Source organism: Musca autumnalis, unplaced genomic scaffold, assembly GCF_047663935.1.
Source record: "Musca autumnalis isolate F117 unplaced genomic scaffold, ASM4766393v1 scaffold_392, whole genome shotgun sequence".
NCBI classification, from domain to species: domain Eukaryota; kingdom Metazoa; phylum Arthropoda; class Insecta; order Diptera; family Muscidae; genus Musca; species Musca autumnalis.
In genome coordinates, this window is record NW_027411969.1 from 413 (window position 1) to 17,852 (window position 17,440).

The 17,440-nt window shown below is 34.9% G+C and overlaps 1 protein-coding gene across 1 annotated transcript in view; it reads right to left on the reverse strand.

The window, feature by feature from the left end:
* Positions 1–1,874: 1,874 nt before the first annotated feature.
* The window catches only part of LOC141400547 (uncharacterized), a 64,405-nt gene continuing 48,839 nt past the window's right edge, over positions 1,875–17,440 (reverse strand). The window contains exons 3-4 of the mRNA XM_073979754.1: positions 3,115–3,283; positions 1,875–2,117 (exon numbers count right to left, since the gene is read on the reverse strand). Coding sequence (XP_073835855.1) covers positions 1,875–2,117; positions 3,115–3,283 — 412 coding nt within the window. The remainder of the gene's footprint in view (positions 2,118–3,114; positions 3,284–17,440) is intronic.

Consider the following 17,440-nt stretch of genomic DNA (forward strand, 5'->3'; position numbering starts at 1 on the left):
TTTATATTTTATATTTTATATTTTATATTTTATATTTTATATTTTATATTTTATATTTTATATTTTATATTTTATATTTTATATTTTATATTTTATATTTTATATTTTATATTTTATATTTTATATTTTATATTTTATATTTTATATTTTATATTTTATATTTTATATTTTATATTTTATATTTTATATTTTATATTTTATATTTTATATTTTATATTTTATATTTTATATTTTATATTTTATATTTTATATTTTATATTTTATATTTTATATTTTATATTTTATATTTTATATTTTATATTTTATATTTTATATTTTATATTTTATATTTTATATTTTATATTTTATATTTTATATTTTATATTTTATATTTTATATTTTATATTTTATATTTTATATTTTATATTTTATATTTTATATTTTATATTTTATATTTTATATTTTATATTTTATATTTTATATTTTATATTTTATATTTTATATTTTATATTTTATATTTTATATTTTATATTTTATATTTTATATTTTATATTTTATATTTTATATTTTATATTTTATATTTTATATTTTATATTTTATATTTTATATTTTATATTTTATATTTTATATTTTATATTTATATTTTATATTTTATATTTTTATATTTTATATTTTATATTTTATATTTTATATTTTATATTTATATTTTATATTTTATATTTTATATTTTATATTTTATATTTTATATTTTATATTTTATATTTTATATTTTATATTTTATATTTTATATTTTATATTTTATATTTTATATTTTATATTTTATATTTTATATTTTATATTTTATATTTTATATTTTATATTTTATATTTTATATTTTATATTTTATATTTTATATTTTATATTTTATATTTTATATTTTATATTTTATATTTTATATTTTATATTTTATATTTTATATTTTATATTTATATTTTATATTTTATATTTTATATTTTATATTTTATATTTTATATTTTATATTTTATATTTTATATTTATATTTTATATTTTATATTTTATATTTTTATATTTTATATTTTATATTTTATATTTTATATTTTATATTTTATATTTTATATTTTATATTTTATATTTTATATTTTATATTTTATATTTTATATTTTATATTTTTATATTTATATTTTATATTTTATATTTTATATTTTATATTTTATATTTTATATTTTATATTTTATATTTTATATTTTATATTTTATATTTTATATTTTATATTTTATATTTTATATTTTATATTTTATATTTTATATTTATATTTTATATTTTATATTTTATATTTTATATTTTATATTTTATATTTTATATTTTATATTTTATATTTTATATTTTATATTTTATATTTTATATTTTATATTTTATATTTTATATTTTATATTTTATATTTTATATTTTATATTTTATATTTTATATTTTATATTTTATATTTTATATTTTATATTTTATATTTTATATTTTATATTTTATATTTTATATTTTATATTTTATATTTTATATTTTATATTTTATATTTTACATTTTATATTTTATATTTTATATTTTATATTTTATATTTTATATTTTATATTTTATATTTTATATTTTATATTTTATATTTTATATTTTATATTTTATATTTTATATTTTATATTTTATATTTTATATTTTATATTTTATATTTTATATTTTATATTTATATTTTATATTTTATATTTTATATTTTATATTTTATATTTTATATTTTATATTTTATATTTTATATTTTATATTTTATATTTTATATTTTATATTTAATATTTTATATTTTATATTTTAAATTTTATATATAATATTTTTTCATTACGAACATTGTATAATTTTCTTTACCTGAATGAACTGCATGGGTGAATAACCCAATGTCCGGAAGTCTTCTGACGTATTCTTTCTTTGACCAAAGCTTTGCGGCTGCCAAATAATTTCATAGCCAACCGATTGTCGGTCGGTTGAAACCATGATTGCAATTGACTTTTTAAGAAATTCGCTGAAACTTTTTCCGAAACAATGGGGATGGAAGGCATTGGCTCCTCTTTCGGAGTCCCGTACAACGATACGTCATCAAAGTGAACCTAAAATAAATGAAAAAGGAAATCAAAGAGAACAATAAGAGAAAAAGAAATAAATGGGAATGCATAAGGGTACATGTGTAAACATCGAACGGATTTTCTACATTCAACTACAACCAAAAAAATGTTCAGTAGATAACTCAGGGTGTTAAATTTAATCGGAGTAATGGTTGGTGTGGAAGAAATGGTTAGCATAGATGAAAGGCTGTAAAATAGTGATGAAGTTCTCTATCGCCCAGGAGAGTGAAGAGTCTTTTCGACTTCCTCGTAGAATTGTCCCCAGCGAGTAGAACATCCAAAAACAAATAATGATATGTATTTCTCAAATGCACCAATGTTTGTTTTTTATTAAAATCATCACCCACTGTGTTGATTTTACAAAATAACAAAAAACTACAACAACTACTAACTATGAACAAATTGAAACAATAACAACAACTAATCATGCAAATATGATGTGATTGATAGATGGATGGATAGATATGTATGTCTGTATGATGTATGTAAGCCAGGCGTTAGCGTGAAATATTAACGTGTGTGTGTCTAAACAGAATGTCCAATGGTTTGGCATGCTAACTGTCTAACTGGGTGGTGGCTGACTGGTTGCTTGGCTGCCCATTGATGACGATGAGATGTCTGAAAAAGTGTGAATGATTTGATGGATGGATGGTTGGTTAGTCGGTTGGTTGGACAAATTGCTGATGCTGCAGCTGTTGATGATGATGTTTAGTTGGTTTTGGCAGGTTGTTTGGTTTCTGTCTGCCCCGGTCAACTACATCAGTACGAAATCTGATTGTAGGCCAACAAGATGCTCGGAACAACAACAACGTAGGTAGGTGATGGGTATGAATGAATATTGGTTGGTTTTTGTGTCAATGTGTGAGAAGAGGAGAGGCTGAGTATGTTGGATGAACATGCTACTGCTGGCTGCTATTGCCGCTGCAGTTATGTGTAGGTGTCACCTACGCCCTAAATGAATAAAATAAACCTTTGTCCTTGCCATTTCGTTTCCTTGGTCGCATATTAGTAAAGCCTCATCATCAAAAGCTGTTACCAATGAATCGGTGCAGGTATTTTCAAAGGATCTCCTCAAATCGTTCTCGTTGACATTTAGTACAGAACAGTACGAGCATCGAACAGATGAATCTTCGCTATCACGACGTAAGAGTCTGCAATGAAAAAAATGTGAAAAGAAAGGAGGGAATTAGAGCAAACAATTGTAATGCGAATTAAATTAAATATTTAAGTAATGCAAATTGTAATAAATGTTTTGTTAAAGAAAGTATTTAAAGGTGATAATTTTTCCTATGAAAAAACTCATTAGACCTGAGGTCTGATAATTTTTCCTCATCAGACCCGAGGTCTGAGAATTTTTCCTATGGAAAAAACTCTTCAGACCCGAGGTCTGAGAATATTTCCTATGAAAAAACTCATCAGACCCGAGGTCTGAGAATTTTTCCTATGAAAAATACTCATCAGACCCGAGGTCTGAGAATTTTTTCTATGGAAAAACACATCAGACCCGTGGTCTGAGATTTTTTTCTATGGAAAAACTCATCAGACCTGAGATCTGAGAATTTTTCCTATGGAAAAACTCATCAGACCTGAGGTGTGAGATTTTTTCTATGGAAAAACTCATCAGACCCGAGGTCTGAGAATTTTTCTTATGGAAGAACTAATAAAATCTGAGGTCTGAGAAATTTTTTCTATGGTAAAACTCATCAGACCTGAGGAGTGAGATTTTTTCCTATGGAAAAACTCATCACATCTGAGGTCTGATAATTTTTCCTATGGAAAAACTCATCAGACTTGGGGTTTGCGAATTTTTCCTGTGGAAAAACTCATCCGACCCGAGGTCTGAGAATTTTTCCGATGGAAAAACTCCTCAGACTTGAGGAGTGAGATTTTTTCCTATGGAAAACTCATCAGACTTGAGGTCTGCGAATTTTTCCTGTGGAAAAACTCATCAGGCCCGAGGTCTGAGAATTTTTCCTATGGAAAATCTCATCTGACCTGAGGTCTAAGAATTTTTCCTATGGAAAAACTAACTCATCAGACCTGAGGTCTGAGAATTTTTCCTATGGAAAAACTAACTCATCAAACCTGAGGTCTGAGAATTTTTCCTATGGAAAAACTCATCAGACCTGAGGTCTAAGAATTTTTCCTATGGGAAAACTCATCAGACCTGAGGTCTAAGAATTTTTCCTAAGGAAAAACTCATCAGACCTGAGGTCTAAGAATTTTTCCTAAGGAAAAACTCATCAGACTTGAGGTCCGAGAATTTTTTTCTATGGAAAAACTCATCGGACTTGAGGCGAGTTTTTCCTATGAATAAACTCATAAGACCTGCGGCCTGACAAATTTTCCTATGGGAAAACTCAGCAGACCTGAGGTCTAAGAATTTTTCTCATGGAAAAACTCATCAGGCCTCAGGTCTGGGAATTTTATCTATGGAAAAACTCTTAAGACCTGAGTTCTGAGAAAAAACTCTTCAGACCTGAGGTCTGAGAATTTTTCCTGTGGAAGACCTGAGGTCTGAGAATTTTTCCTATGGAAAAACTCATCAGACCTGAGGCCTGAGAATTTTTCCTATGGAATAGCTCACTAGACCTGAGGTCTGAGAATTTTTCCTATCGAAAAACTCATCACACCTGAGGTCTGAGAATTTGTCCTGTGAAAAAACTCATCAGACCTGTGGTCCGGGAAATTTTCCTGTGGAAAAACCCATCAGACCTGGGGTCTGAGAATTTTTCCTATGGAAAAACTCATCAAACCTGGGGTCTGAGAATTTTTCCTATGGAAAAACTCATCAAACCTGAGAATTTTTCCTATAGAAAAACTCATCAGACCTGAAGTTTGAGAAGTTTTTCTATAGAAAAACACATCAGGTCTGAGGTCTAAAGAAAAACTCATCAGACCTGAGGCCTGAGAATTTTTCCTATCGGAAAACTCATCAGACCTGAGGCCTGAGAATTTTTCCTATCGGAAAACTCATCAGACCTGAGGCATGAGAATTTTTCCTATCGGAAAACTCATCAGACGTAAGGCCTGAGAATTTTTCCTATCGGAAAACTCATTAGACCTGAGGCCTGAGAATTTTTCCTATCGGAAAACTCATCAGACCTGAGGCCTGAGAATTTTTCCTATGGAAAAACTCATCAGTCCTTAAAAAAAACTCATCAGACCTGTTTCCTGAGAATTTTTCCTATAGGAAAACTTATCAGACCTGATGCCTGAGAATTTTTCCTATGGAAAAACTCTTCGGACCTGAGGTCTGATAATTTTTCCTATGGAAAAACTCTTCAGACCTAAGGCCTGAACATTTTTCCTATGGCAAAACTCTTCAGACCTGAGGCCTGAAAATTTTTCCTATGGCAAAACTCATCAGACCTGAGGTCTGCGAAAAACCCATCAGACCAGAGGTCTGAGAATTTTTCCTATGGAAAAACCCATCAGACCTGTGGTCTGAGAATTTTTCCTATGGAAAAACCCATCAGACCTGTGGTCTGAGAATTTTTCCTATGGAAAAACCCATCAGACCTGAGGTCTGAGAATTTTTCCTTTGGAAAAACCCATCAGACCTGAGGTCTGAGAATTTTTCCTTTGAAAAAAGCCATCAGACCTGAGGTCTGAGAATTTTTCCTATGGAAAAACCCATCAGACCTGAGGTCTGAGAATTTTTCCTATGGAAAAACCCATCAGACCTGAGGTCTGAGAATTTTTCCTTTGGAAAAACCCATCAGACCTGAGGTCTGAGAATTTTTCCTATGGAAAAACCCATCAGACCTGAGGTCTGAGAATTTTTCCTTTGGAAAAACCCATCAGACCTGAGGTCTGAGAATTTTTCCTTTGGAAAAACTCATCAGACCTGAGGTGTGAGATTTTTTCCTATTTTTTTCATCAGACCTGAGGTCTGCGAATTTTTCCTATGGAAAAACTTATCAGACCTGAGGTCTGAGAATTTTTCCTTTGGAAAAACCCATCAGACCTGAGGTCTGAGAATTTTTCCTTTGGAAAAACCCATCAGACCTGAGGTCTGAGAATTTTTCCTTTGGAAAAACCCATCAGACCTGAGGTCTGAGAATTTTTCCTTTGGAAAAACCCATCAGACCTGAGGTCTGAGAATTTTTCCTTTGGAAAAACCCATCAGACCTGAGGTCTGAGAATTTTTCCTATGGAAAAACCCATCAGACCTGAGGCCTGAGAATTTTTCCTATGGAAAAGCTGTTCAGACCTGAGAATTTTTGCTATGGAAAAACCCATCAGACCTTAAAAAACTCTTCAGACCTGAGGTCTGATAATTTTTCCTACGAAAAACCTTTCAGACCTGAGGTCTGATAGATTGCTACAGCTCGCCAGACATCACCATTGTGGCACTAGGTCTGATAAATAACGTATTTCGACAACCCGTCTTTTCGCTTGGCTCAGGCCATCTTCCTATCATCGTCTCAGTTAACATGCCACACGAAATAATACCATCTTAAAGCCCTACTTTTCTTAACTATGGCAATTTTCTGATTGTGAAGAGTTTTGGAATTTACCAATCACCGTTTCAGAGACCTGTCCCTTCTCTCCTCAGGTAGCTGAGCAAAATTTCCGGAACATCATCACAGATGCAGCCGTTCGCTCGTCGAATATCCAAAAAATAGACCAAATTTCCCAACAAAGGCGACATACGAACCATGAAGACCCAAGAGTTAAAGAACTGACTCTTGAAGGCACCAGGTAATTAGATGAGCACTGAACAACTAGCTGGCATGTTTACAAGGTCTTTATTACAAGGCTATAATTTTATGCTCCATGTTTCGCTTGATGATCGCCCGAATGTTCCAAAAACCCAGTATGAAGGATTATGGATTATTTTTCGTGTACACTGTGAAAAAATGAGGCCCACTGTATGTGATACAAAAAATGACACTATAAACTTCCAAATCTTCTTGTGTTGCCTAGAAAAAAGCCGTTTCGCCATATTTGTATGCCCATCCATCCTTTACTAAGTTGCCTTGTTATTAACAACTGCTAATTAAAATTGATTTATAAACAAATCTCCAACAAAAACATTTAATTAAAAAATTTTGAAATATTTCTCACTTCCGTTTTAATTTGTCCGTTGTTCCGCTGGTCTTAGCAAATAAAAAAAAAAAAAAAAAACAGACAAAAAATGTAAAACTAAAAAGTAAACCAAACAAAAAACTTTATCTCGCTAAATGACAAAACTTTTGCACCGTTGGATGGATGCACTTATACCCGGCTATGCTGCAATGAAAAACTAGTGGGCGGCGGAACGAGGAAAACATTCGAAGTGTATTATTTCGTTACAGTTTAGTCATCCTTCAAAAGTACAAAAAACTAAAAAATAGCCATAAACTGTAGTTTATCGCTATTGCGTTTGTTGTTGTTGCATTGTTCAATGATTTTGTGCAACTTTGTTAAGCACAAAACAAACAAAAACAACAACAACACAAATCTGTAGAATTCTCAAGGCAGAACAGTTAGTTAGTTACATCGATACAATCTCATTCTGTGACATAGTTCTCTGACTTTACTTTGCTTGTCACTCGGAGAGTATTAGTTTAAGTTGAGTTTTTTTTATAGAGCAATCAAATCAATTTTCAATTGTTGTTGTTGGTGTAGTTGAATACCCTGCTGGGTATTTTCTGACAATGGGGAAAGTGAATGTTTGCCCGATTGAAGCAAAAAAAAAAAATTACAATTAAAATTTTTTATTCCAATTTTATTTCATGGATTGTTTTGAACTTTGAAGAAATTGTCTAAGAAGAATGACATGGATAATATCATCATCTATGTCAAAGATTTTTTTTCAAATTCGTATATACACTAAAATATTTGTTTTTGTTGTTACTTAAATGGCGTATGCGTAATTCCATTTCAATTGTATAAAGTATCCGTATCCCACCGCTGGAATAGTTCATTGAAGAATGTTCAAATTTAGAGTTGTTCCAATTGAACTATATTGGACGACCTAGTTCACTATCTAGTTCAATGGACACTGGTTGTTTGTTTAAAGAAACTGCGTAAACTTTCACGTCATTTTGTATGATGTTACTCATACGTTTTTGAACTAGGACAGTGAAATGGGTCGTTTAATTGCCTAAATCTATTCAAATTGTGTTGCCTTACTTTGCAACCGATTTCCTAAATGAAGCATTACAGCACTAGTACTATATCATATGGCCATATATGTAGATGATTCTACCTACTGATTTTTACGGTCATATGTTTCTATATTCATCTAAGTGTGGCTGTGTATATTTTACGGTAGGCACTCAAACACAATCATAAACTCATACCACTGCAGAGGTAGAGGAACTTCAGTTATATTCTTTGTGAGGGTGGTGGCGGATGATGATGATGACAAAAGCATTTGTACCGTTAATTCTATGACCACATACTTGTGTGAATATTTAAGTACATTGGGGTGTCCAGGATTATTAAATATAAAATATAAACCAGTAAGGAAAGGATCAAAGTCGGGCGGGGACGACTATATAATACCCTACACCACTGTAAATATGTAAAGTATAAATCGGAGCTATATCCAGATCTTAACCGATTTTGATATAATTTGGCACATTTATTTCCAGACCGAATTCAGTCACACATTCCAAATTTCATCAAAATCGGACGTATATAGCGTGTTTGGTGCAGCAAATACGTGAAATCGGGCGAACATATATATGGGAGCAATATCCAAATCTGAACCGATTTCGATATAATTTGGCTCAATTTAAGTGGCGAAATTTCGTGGCCACTGGGAACCACATATGTACAATTTCAGCTAGTTTGGGCAAAAAATGTGGCTAAGATCCATAAAATACCTTAAATCGGGAGGTATCGTTATATGGGGACTATACCGAACCGTGGACCTATCTTGACAATTTTTAGTGGAGCAATTTCGCGGCCATTGTGAACCTCAAATGTAAAATTTCAGCTGGTTTGGCAACAAATGCAGCTAAGATCCTTAAAATACCTTAAATCGGGAGGTACCGTTATATGGGGGCTATACCAAAACTTGGACCGATATAGCCCATCTTCGAACTTGATCTTCCGACGGCTAAAAAAATGGTATTCCCAAATTTTCAGCGAAATAGGTCAACAAATGCGACCTGTATGTTGCGAACGGACGGACGGACATGCATAAATCGACTCAGAAAGTGATTCTATGTATATCCCTAGAAGGAACTATGGGTCTATCTCGCTTCTTTTTGTATGTTACATACAAACACATAATACGCCTTACCACATAGTGGTGTAGGGTATAAAAATAATATATAAAGTATAAAGGGTGAAGTAGGGGCTGGAAGATACCAAGGAACGGTCCTGACCGGTTTTAACATGGCAAAGCCCAGGATTTATCTTGGTCCCTCTTTCATCTCAAGTCGACACTGACCTCCCCGTGGTGTCACCTGGGGAACTGCCTTTAACACCCGTTAAAGGTAGTGAGCTAACATGTGCGGCGCGTTCACCCATAAGAACATTAAAAAATTGGGTTTGGGCGTCGGGTTAGTAACCCTCCCTTAGAAAAAAAAAATCCTACTATGAAAAAACGAAAGAAAAGAAAAACAAACCCCTCTAAAGTTGACGAACCCTGGAAACGTTTTAAGGACCATGATCTGCGGGTGCCACCGTGATGCAATGGTATGCACGCCCGCCTTGCACGCAGAAGGTCGGGGGTTCGATTCCCCGGCCAGGCAACATCAAAGATTTTTCAACGGTGGCAAAATACCCCTCAGTAATGTTGGCGAAATTTGCCTTTAAAAACTTCTCCACAAGTGGTGTTTTAAAACACGCCGTTCGGACTCGGCGATAAACAGTAGGTCCCATATCATTGAGCTAAATATGAATCGGGGTGCACTCATTGATATGAGAGAAGTCTCCCTTGTCCCGTATGGGATGTTGTGGAACAATGTTTTTTTTTGATCTGCGAATCTGCACCTGGAATGTTCGCACTCTTTATAGAGAAGGTGCAGTCTTCGCAGTGGAAGACGTACTTGAAAAGTACAAGGCCGATATTACTGCCATACAGGAAATACGATGGATTGGGAAATGCGTCACAAGAACACCTAAAGGTGACGCCCTGTATTATAGCTGCCATGACGTAAAGCATGAGTTTGGTTGCGGATTCGTAGTTAGGTATCTGGTATCCAGCTTCACTCCAGTGAATGAAAGACTTGCTGCAATTCGAATAAAAGCTAAATTCTTGAACATCAGCTTTATTTGCGCTCATGCTCCCACTGAAGAAAAGGACGAACAGACCAAAGATATATTTTACGAGCGCTTAGAAGAAACATATGACCGTTGCCCTGCCCATGACATTAAAATCATTCTAGGCGATTTTAATGTCAAAATTGGAAAGGAGAATATCTTTGGCCCAACAGTCGGGAAATTCAGCCTCCACAGTGAAATATCTGACAATGGTATGAGGCTGATAGACTTTGCAGCTGCAAAAAACATGGTAGTTAGCAGTACCAGATTTAATCATCTCGATATTCATAAGGGCACCTGGCTGTCTCCAGATCAGAAAACAAGAAATCAAATTGATCACGGTGTGATAGATGGAAGACATTTATCGAGCGTGTTGGATGTACGATCATTCCGAGGCGCAAACATTGATTCGGACCATTACCTCGTTGCAGCAAAGGTACGCACCCGCTTAAATGAAGCAAACAAAGCACGAACAGACACAACTCGGAAGTTGGACATCGATAGGCTGCAAACACAACAGATAGCCACAGCATATTCCACTCAACTAGCCCAATTGCTTAATGAGAGCACTCCTCATTCCGATAACATATCAGCGCAATGGCAAATCATTGCACACTCCATGCAAACAGCCGCAAAATCCATACTTGGATACCAGAAACCTCCACCAAGGAATCCATGGTATGATCAGGAGTATCGTTCTGCCACCGAAGAGAAAAATGCGTCCTATAGGGCTACTTTACAATCCGTAGCAACTCGTAGCGTACGAGAGAGATACAGGGAGAAAAGGAGAGAAGAGAAACGTCTTTTCCGCAGGAAAAAGAGAGGGATGGAAAAGCGGGAGTGTGAAAAAATCGAGATGTACAGGAGCCAGAATGAAGTCCGAAAATTCTACCAAAGGGTCAAGCATCAAACTGATGGCTTTGGTACAGGCACATCGTCCTGTAGAGACCAGCAAGGTAATTTTGTAACTGATACAGATAGTGTACTCAGGATATGGAAAGAATATTTTTCAAAACTGTTGGTATCCAATAGCAGCGAAGACGACGAAGATACCACAGTCCCAATCCCAGAAGATGGTGTTGAATGTATACCGTACAGCCAAGATGAGGTAAAGACAGCAATAAATCGGTTGAAGAATAATAAGGCAGCAGGAGCCGATGGCTTACCAGTTGAACCGTTCAAAACCGGAGGCGACACGCTGATAAATTGTATTCATCAGCTAGTTAGCACCATCTGGCAAGAAGAACGAGTACCCGACGATGGGAACCTGAGTATCCTGTGTCCCGTCCACAAGAAGGGAGAAAAGACTGTATGCTCTAACTATAGGGGCCTTCTAACTAACTATAAGTCTTCTCCCTATTGCCTACAAGATCGTGTCAGGGATATTGTGCGAACGACTAAAGTCTATGGTCAACGAGATAATTGGACCATACCAATGCGGCTTTAGATCTGGCAAGTCCACCATTGACCAGATATTTACCCTGCGGCAAATCCTGGAGAAGACCCAAAAGATGCAGATCGACACATATCACGTTTTTGTCGATTATAAAGCAGCCTTCGACAGCCCGCTGCGTTCAAAGGTATTCCAAGCCATGTCTGAATTTGGTATCCCCGCAAAGCTCATCCGGCTTTGTAAAATGACTTTAACTGACACGAGGTCCTCAGTTAAAATAGGAAAGAACCTCTCCGAAGAGTTTGGTACCAAAAGAGGTTTCAGACAAGGAGACAGCTTTTCGTCTGATCTCTTCAACATCCTGCTGGAAAAGGTTATACGAGAGGCAAACGTCAAAAGAAGTGGCACAATCTACACCAATAGCCACATGTTACTTGCTTATGCTGATGATATAGACATCATGGGACGATCAGTAAAATAAGTAACCGATACCTTTATGAAGGTCGAAGGAGAATCTGCTAAAGTGGGTCTGGAGGTAAACGGTGAGAAGACCAAGTTGATGGTGTCGACGCGCAATGCGTCCATTGAGCTCGGACCTACTGTGGAAGTTGGTTCCTATAATATTGAGGTAGTAAAAGACTTCGTCTACTTCGGCACCTCCGTAAACACATCAAACGACATCAGTTGTGAAATAAAAAGAAGAATTGTATTGGCCGACAGATGCTACTTTGGTTTAAGTAAGCAGTTAAGAAACAAAGCCACATCTCGTCAAACAAAAATAACGCTCTACAAAACACTGATACTACCCGTGCTGATGTATGGCTCCGAAGCCTGGGTACTTGCGCAACAGATATGACAGTGCTTCGTGTGTTTGAGAGAAAAAAATCTTCGAAAGATCTACGGACCAATCTGCGTTGACGGTGAATATCGACGTCGCATGAACCACGCGAGGTAGCTGAAGGAGTGGACCGATATGGCTCATCTTCGAACTTAAACTAAGATTGGACAAAATATTACGAAGGCCAAATTTTGGACCTGACGGGCAGATCCGTTCGAGAGTTATCTTGCGTTACACTACCACTACACACGGTGTCATAGGGGGTTTTTGCAACTTTCGGTCTATTTTCTAAGGAAGTATGGATTTGCCCCTGACGAAACTGGTGCCGTCGTATTGGGACAGTTAATACAAGTTGTTACTACAAAAATTAAACCAATTCAAGAGCAGCTCCTAAACTGAACTTTTCCGAAATTTTGTGTGGGAGATACCCGAAGGAGTGGACCGATTGGGTCTATATTTGAACTTCATCTAAGTCTGGTTGAAATTTAACGATGTGCAAAGTATGGACCAAATCGGTTACTCCCTTCAAGTGTTATCGTACGCACAAATTTTCCGAACATTTTCGAACTTTTGTGGGGGAGGTACCGGAAGGAGTGGACCGATATAATCCATCTTTGAACTTGGACAAAATATTACGAAAGCCAAATTTTGGACCGAATCGGCAGATCCGTTCGAGAGTTATCTTGAGCTCCAACCACTACACACGGTGTCATAGGGTTTTTTGTAACTTTCAGGCTATTTTCTCAGGAAGTATGGACTTGCGCCTAATGAAACTTACAGCGTCGTATAGAGGACAGCGAATACAACTTGTGTAAACAAAAATCAAAGCGATTCGAGACCAGGTCCTAAAGTGAACTTTTCCGAAATTTTGTGTGGAAGGTACCCGAAGGAGTGGACCGATTGAGTCCATATTGGAACCTCATCTAAGTTTGATAGAAATTACACGATGTGCAAAGTATGCACCAAATCGGTTATTTCCTACAAGAGTTATCGTGCGCACAAGTTTTGCGACAATTTTTGAACATTTGTGGGGGAGGTTCCTGAATGAGTTGACCTATATGGCACATCTTCGAACTTAAATCGAATCTGGACAAAATATTTCGATACCCAAAATTTGAACCGAATTGATTGATCCGTTCGAGAGTTATCGTGCGCACCGACAGACAGACAGACGGACGGACATTGCTAGATCTACTCAAAATTGTCTGAAACGGATATCGTACAAACATACTTGGGGTCTAAAACCATTATTTCGATGAGGCACATTTTTGGTCGTATCAAAGTGTTAATACCCTCTTTAGCTTAAAGGCTGAGGGTATAAAAACAAAATTGTATTAGCTATCCCAATAAAAAACGACGCCACCAATGTTCAATATAAATTTAAGATATTATGATCAAATTGGAGGTACACCCTAATGTATATATACATTCATACGTATGAGTATTTGCAATAAACTGCAGTGTATAACAAAAGTAAAGGCATGTCTCATACACATACATGTATATGTCATAAATTCCTATGTATGTACAATGTACATATGTTTATATTCGTGAGTGTATGTTTGTTTAATATGCCTATAAAGTCCACATTTGTTGTTGTTATTATTGTTGTTGCCAAACGTTTAATTAAAACACAATTTGTTTGCGAGCTATACTTTATGCACTGATACAGTTATTGCTCTTCGCGTTGTTGATGTTAGCGTTAGTGTTGTTGTTGCTGTCATTGTTGTTATAGTTATTGTTGCTGTAATTGTTATTATTTATAATGAACAATACTGGCGCTATTGCTATTGTCATCTGTTGTTGTTGCCACAGTTATGCGCAAACTCTAAATAAATTGCTCGGTTTTTTTGCTGTTGTTGTCTCGTTTTGGGAAGAGTATAAATCTCAAAGAAATCCATGCACAGTATGTGACACAGAAGCTACATCATCACATCGCCTCCTCCCCCACTCCTGCCACCTTCCCTTATTGGGTTCACCACTTTATACACAAAAGCCTTGCTTAGAAATTGCGTGTTGTTTGTGATTCCGATATACACGCATGACTTGTGTGAACATGATTTAGTTTCTCTGTGTTCTTCTTCTTCCGCTTCGCTTCTCTTTTGCTACGCTTTTGTATGTCACATAGCCGAGGACATTGAGCGGAGGAGGTTTAAGTGTTCTTGACACTGTCACTTGTCGTTTTGGATTTTAGTCGGTCAGTTGGTTAATCGATCAACGTTGAACCACTACTCTTAAAAGTTGTATGTATGTATGTGTGTGCAGTGTGCTTTATGATTGCTCAGTTATTATAACTGTCTAGCGTGCATATGCGTGGGTGGGAATATGTGTGAAAAATGTATTTGCTCACATGTGTCATTCGTCTGACATGATCGATCAATCAGTCAGTCAATCAATTGATCAGCGAGTGGGTCAATGGTCGATAGAATATGGAGTATATTAAAGTATATTTTAATATTTGCAGGCATCATATACTCAAAGAGTGGCACATCTTAAAAAAATGCAGTTTCCAGAAAATCGCATTTTAAGTTGGCGATTGAAATTTGACTTCCCAACTTAAAAATATTATTACACATAAAATAAAATAACTACTTGGACCATATTTTGCAAGCAGTGCTAAATTTTTATGCAAGATCAAGCATGTTTTGTAGTGGGGTTTTGTGCTTCATAAACTCAAAAAAAATTGTTCTTGAATTATGCCAAACCCGTAGTAAATGAGCTGTAACTCATTTGGAGATATGAGCATGAAAATTTGACACAATATAAAGTAGAAGTCGTAGAAAAAATAGAAATTGCTAACTCAGTTATGCCACTCTTCGAGTAAATGAGCGATATGATGATTTTTTTTGCAAAATGAGTTTTAGTGAAACGGCCTTAAGATAAAAAGAAGATCCCTCCTAATGTTGACGAGTAGCGCAAACGTTTTGCGGACACTTAACGTATTGATGGATGTTGGCAATTTCAAAGCAAAAGTGTGACCATGAACCTGTTTTTCCACTGTTTGCCATTTTGGTTGGTGCCGTCAGGTTTCTTGGGGCTTTTAGGCCAATATTTCAGGAAGTATGAACTTGCACAAGAAAAAATTGCACCGTCGTAAAGTTAGCCGCAAGGAAAACTTACTGAAAAAAATTTCAAAACTATCCGAGAGGAGCTCTTAAACTTAACTTTATCCGAGTTTTGTGTGGGAGGTACCCGAAGGGGTGGACCGATATATTTCATATTCCAAACTGATACATGAGTGGATGAAATAATACGATGTGGAAAGTCTCCACCAATCAGAAACTCATTGCGAGAATTATCTTGCGCATTTGCCATTTTGGTTGGTGTCGTCGGGGTTTCATGCAGCTTTTAAGCCAATACCTCAGGAAGTATGGACTTGCGCAGGAAAAAATTGTACCGTCGTAAAGAGAGCCGCAAGTACAACCTAATGAAAGATATTTCGAAATGATCCGAGAGGTGCTCTTAAACTTCACTTTATCCGAATTTTGTGTGGGAGGTACCCGAAGGAAGGAGTGGACCGAGATAGTCCATATTCGAACCCGATCTGTTTCTGGAAGAAATAATACGATGTACAAAGTTTGGATCAAATCGATTGCTACCTTCGAGAGTTACCGTTCACACCAGAACATTTTTGAACTTTTGTGGGGGAGGTACCGGAAGGAGTGGACCGATATGACCCATCTTCCAACTTAAACTAAGTTTGGACAAAATATTACCCAAATGTTGGTTCGAATCGATTGATCCGTTCGAGGGTTATTCTGCGCACCAGCCAGGACGGACATGGCTAAATCGACTTCAAATTGTCTGAAACGTTTTTGGTCGTATCAAAGTGTATATCAGCAAAAATTTCTAAAATCGTCTATTCCATTTCAAAAAAATCAAAAAAAAAATTTGATACTACATCTACAAATCTGTTTTCGTTACAAACTTTGATCGTTGCGCGCAAAAGATATGACCGTTTTAATTATGCTAATTAGAAAAAAATCTAAAAAAATCGCGGCTTAATATAGTAAGCTGTTATATCCTATTTGCGTCAACTGAATTCGCACACTTTGCGATGATGCAAAAAAAATGCGAAAAGTTTCAATTTGTTTAAATTTGTTAAATAATTTCACGTATTTACAAACTAATTTTTGAAACAATATCGCTTATACTTACAAAAAAATATATAAAAAAATTATAGCAGCATCCAGACATTGTGAGGAATAAAATGAAACGTAAGTCGTGAAGTTTGGAGCTATAGTATTCATGCTATTTGCAAAAATACAAGGAAAATATGACGAAAGAAATAAAAAGCATGTTATTCTAATTTTATTTTTTATGGTTTTATAGGAAAGGTTGAAGAAATAAAAATAGGTAAAAAAACTTTTTAAGTTAAACGGTTTTATGTTAAACATACATTGCAATGTTTAAGATAAATGTACTAAAACCAAAAAATAATAAAATAGATACAGTCGTGGGAATTATAAACATATGCATAGACTAGACTAAAATAAAACCGTGGGACACGTCAATTGTCTACAATAGTTGATTAAAATGTTTGTTTTGTAATGTTACACTATAATTAGGCAGTTGTTCAACCGACAACGATGGACGTGTGATAAGTAGGGCTAGAATGTGGAAACAAGCTAGCAAGCTCGATTATAAGCGAGTTTTAGGGTTTCATAGTGGTGAGCGAGTAGTACTTTTTCGATTAAAGACAAACTACGAGCAGTGAAACGCTTCCTCGCCAGGCAGCAGTGTGTATAACTATTGGAATTTCCATGAGCAAGAAATAGTAAGTAATTTCCTCACCGTCTGCGGGCCAACTGCCTAACGACGAATTAAACGATTCTTCTATCGCACATTAAGTCGATAATTTGTAGACAA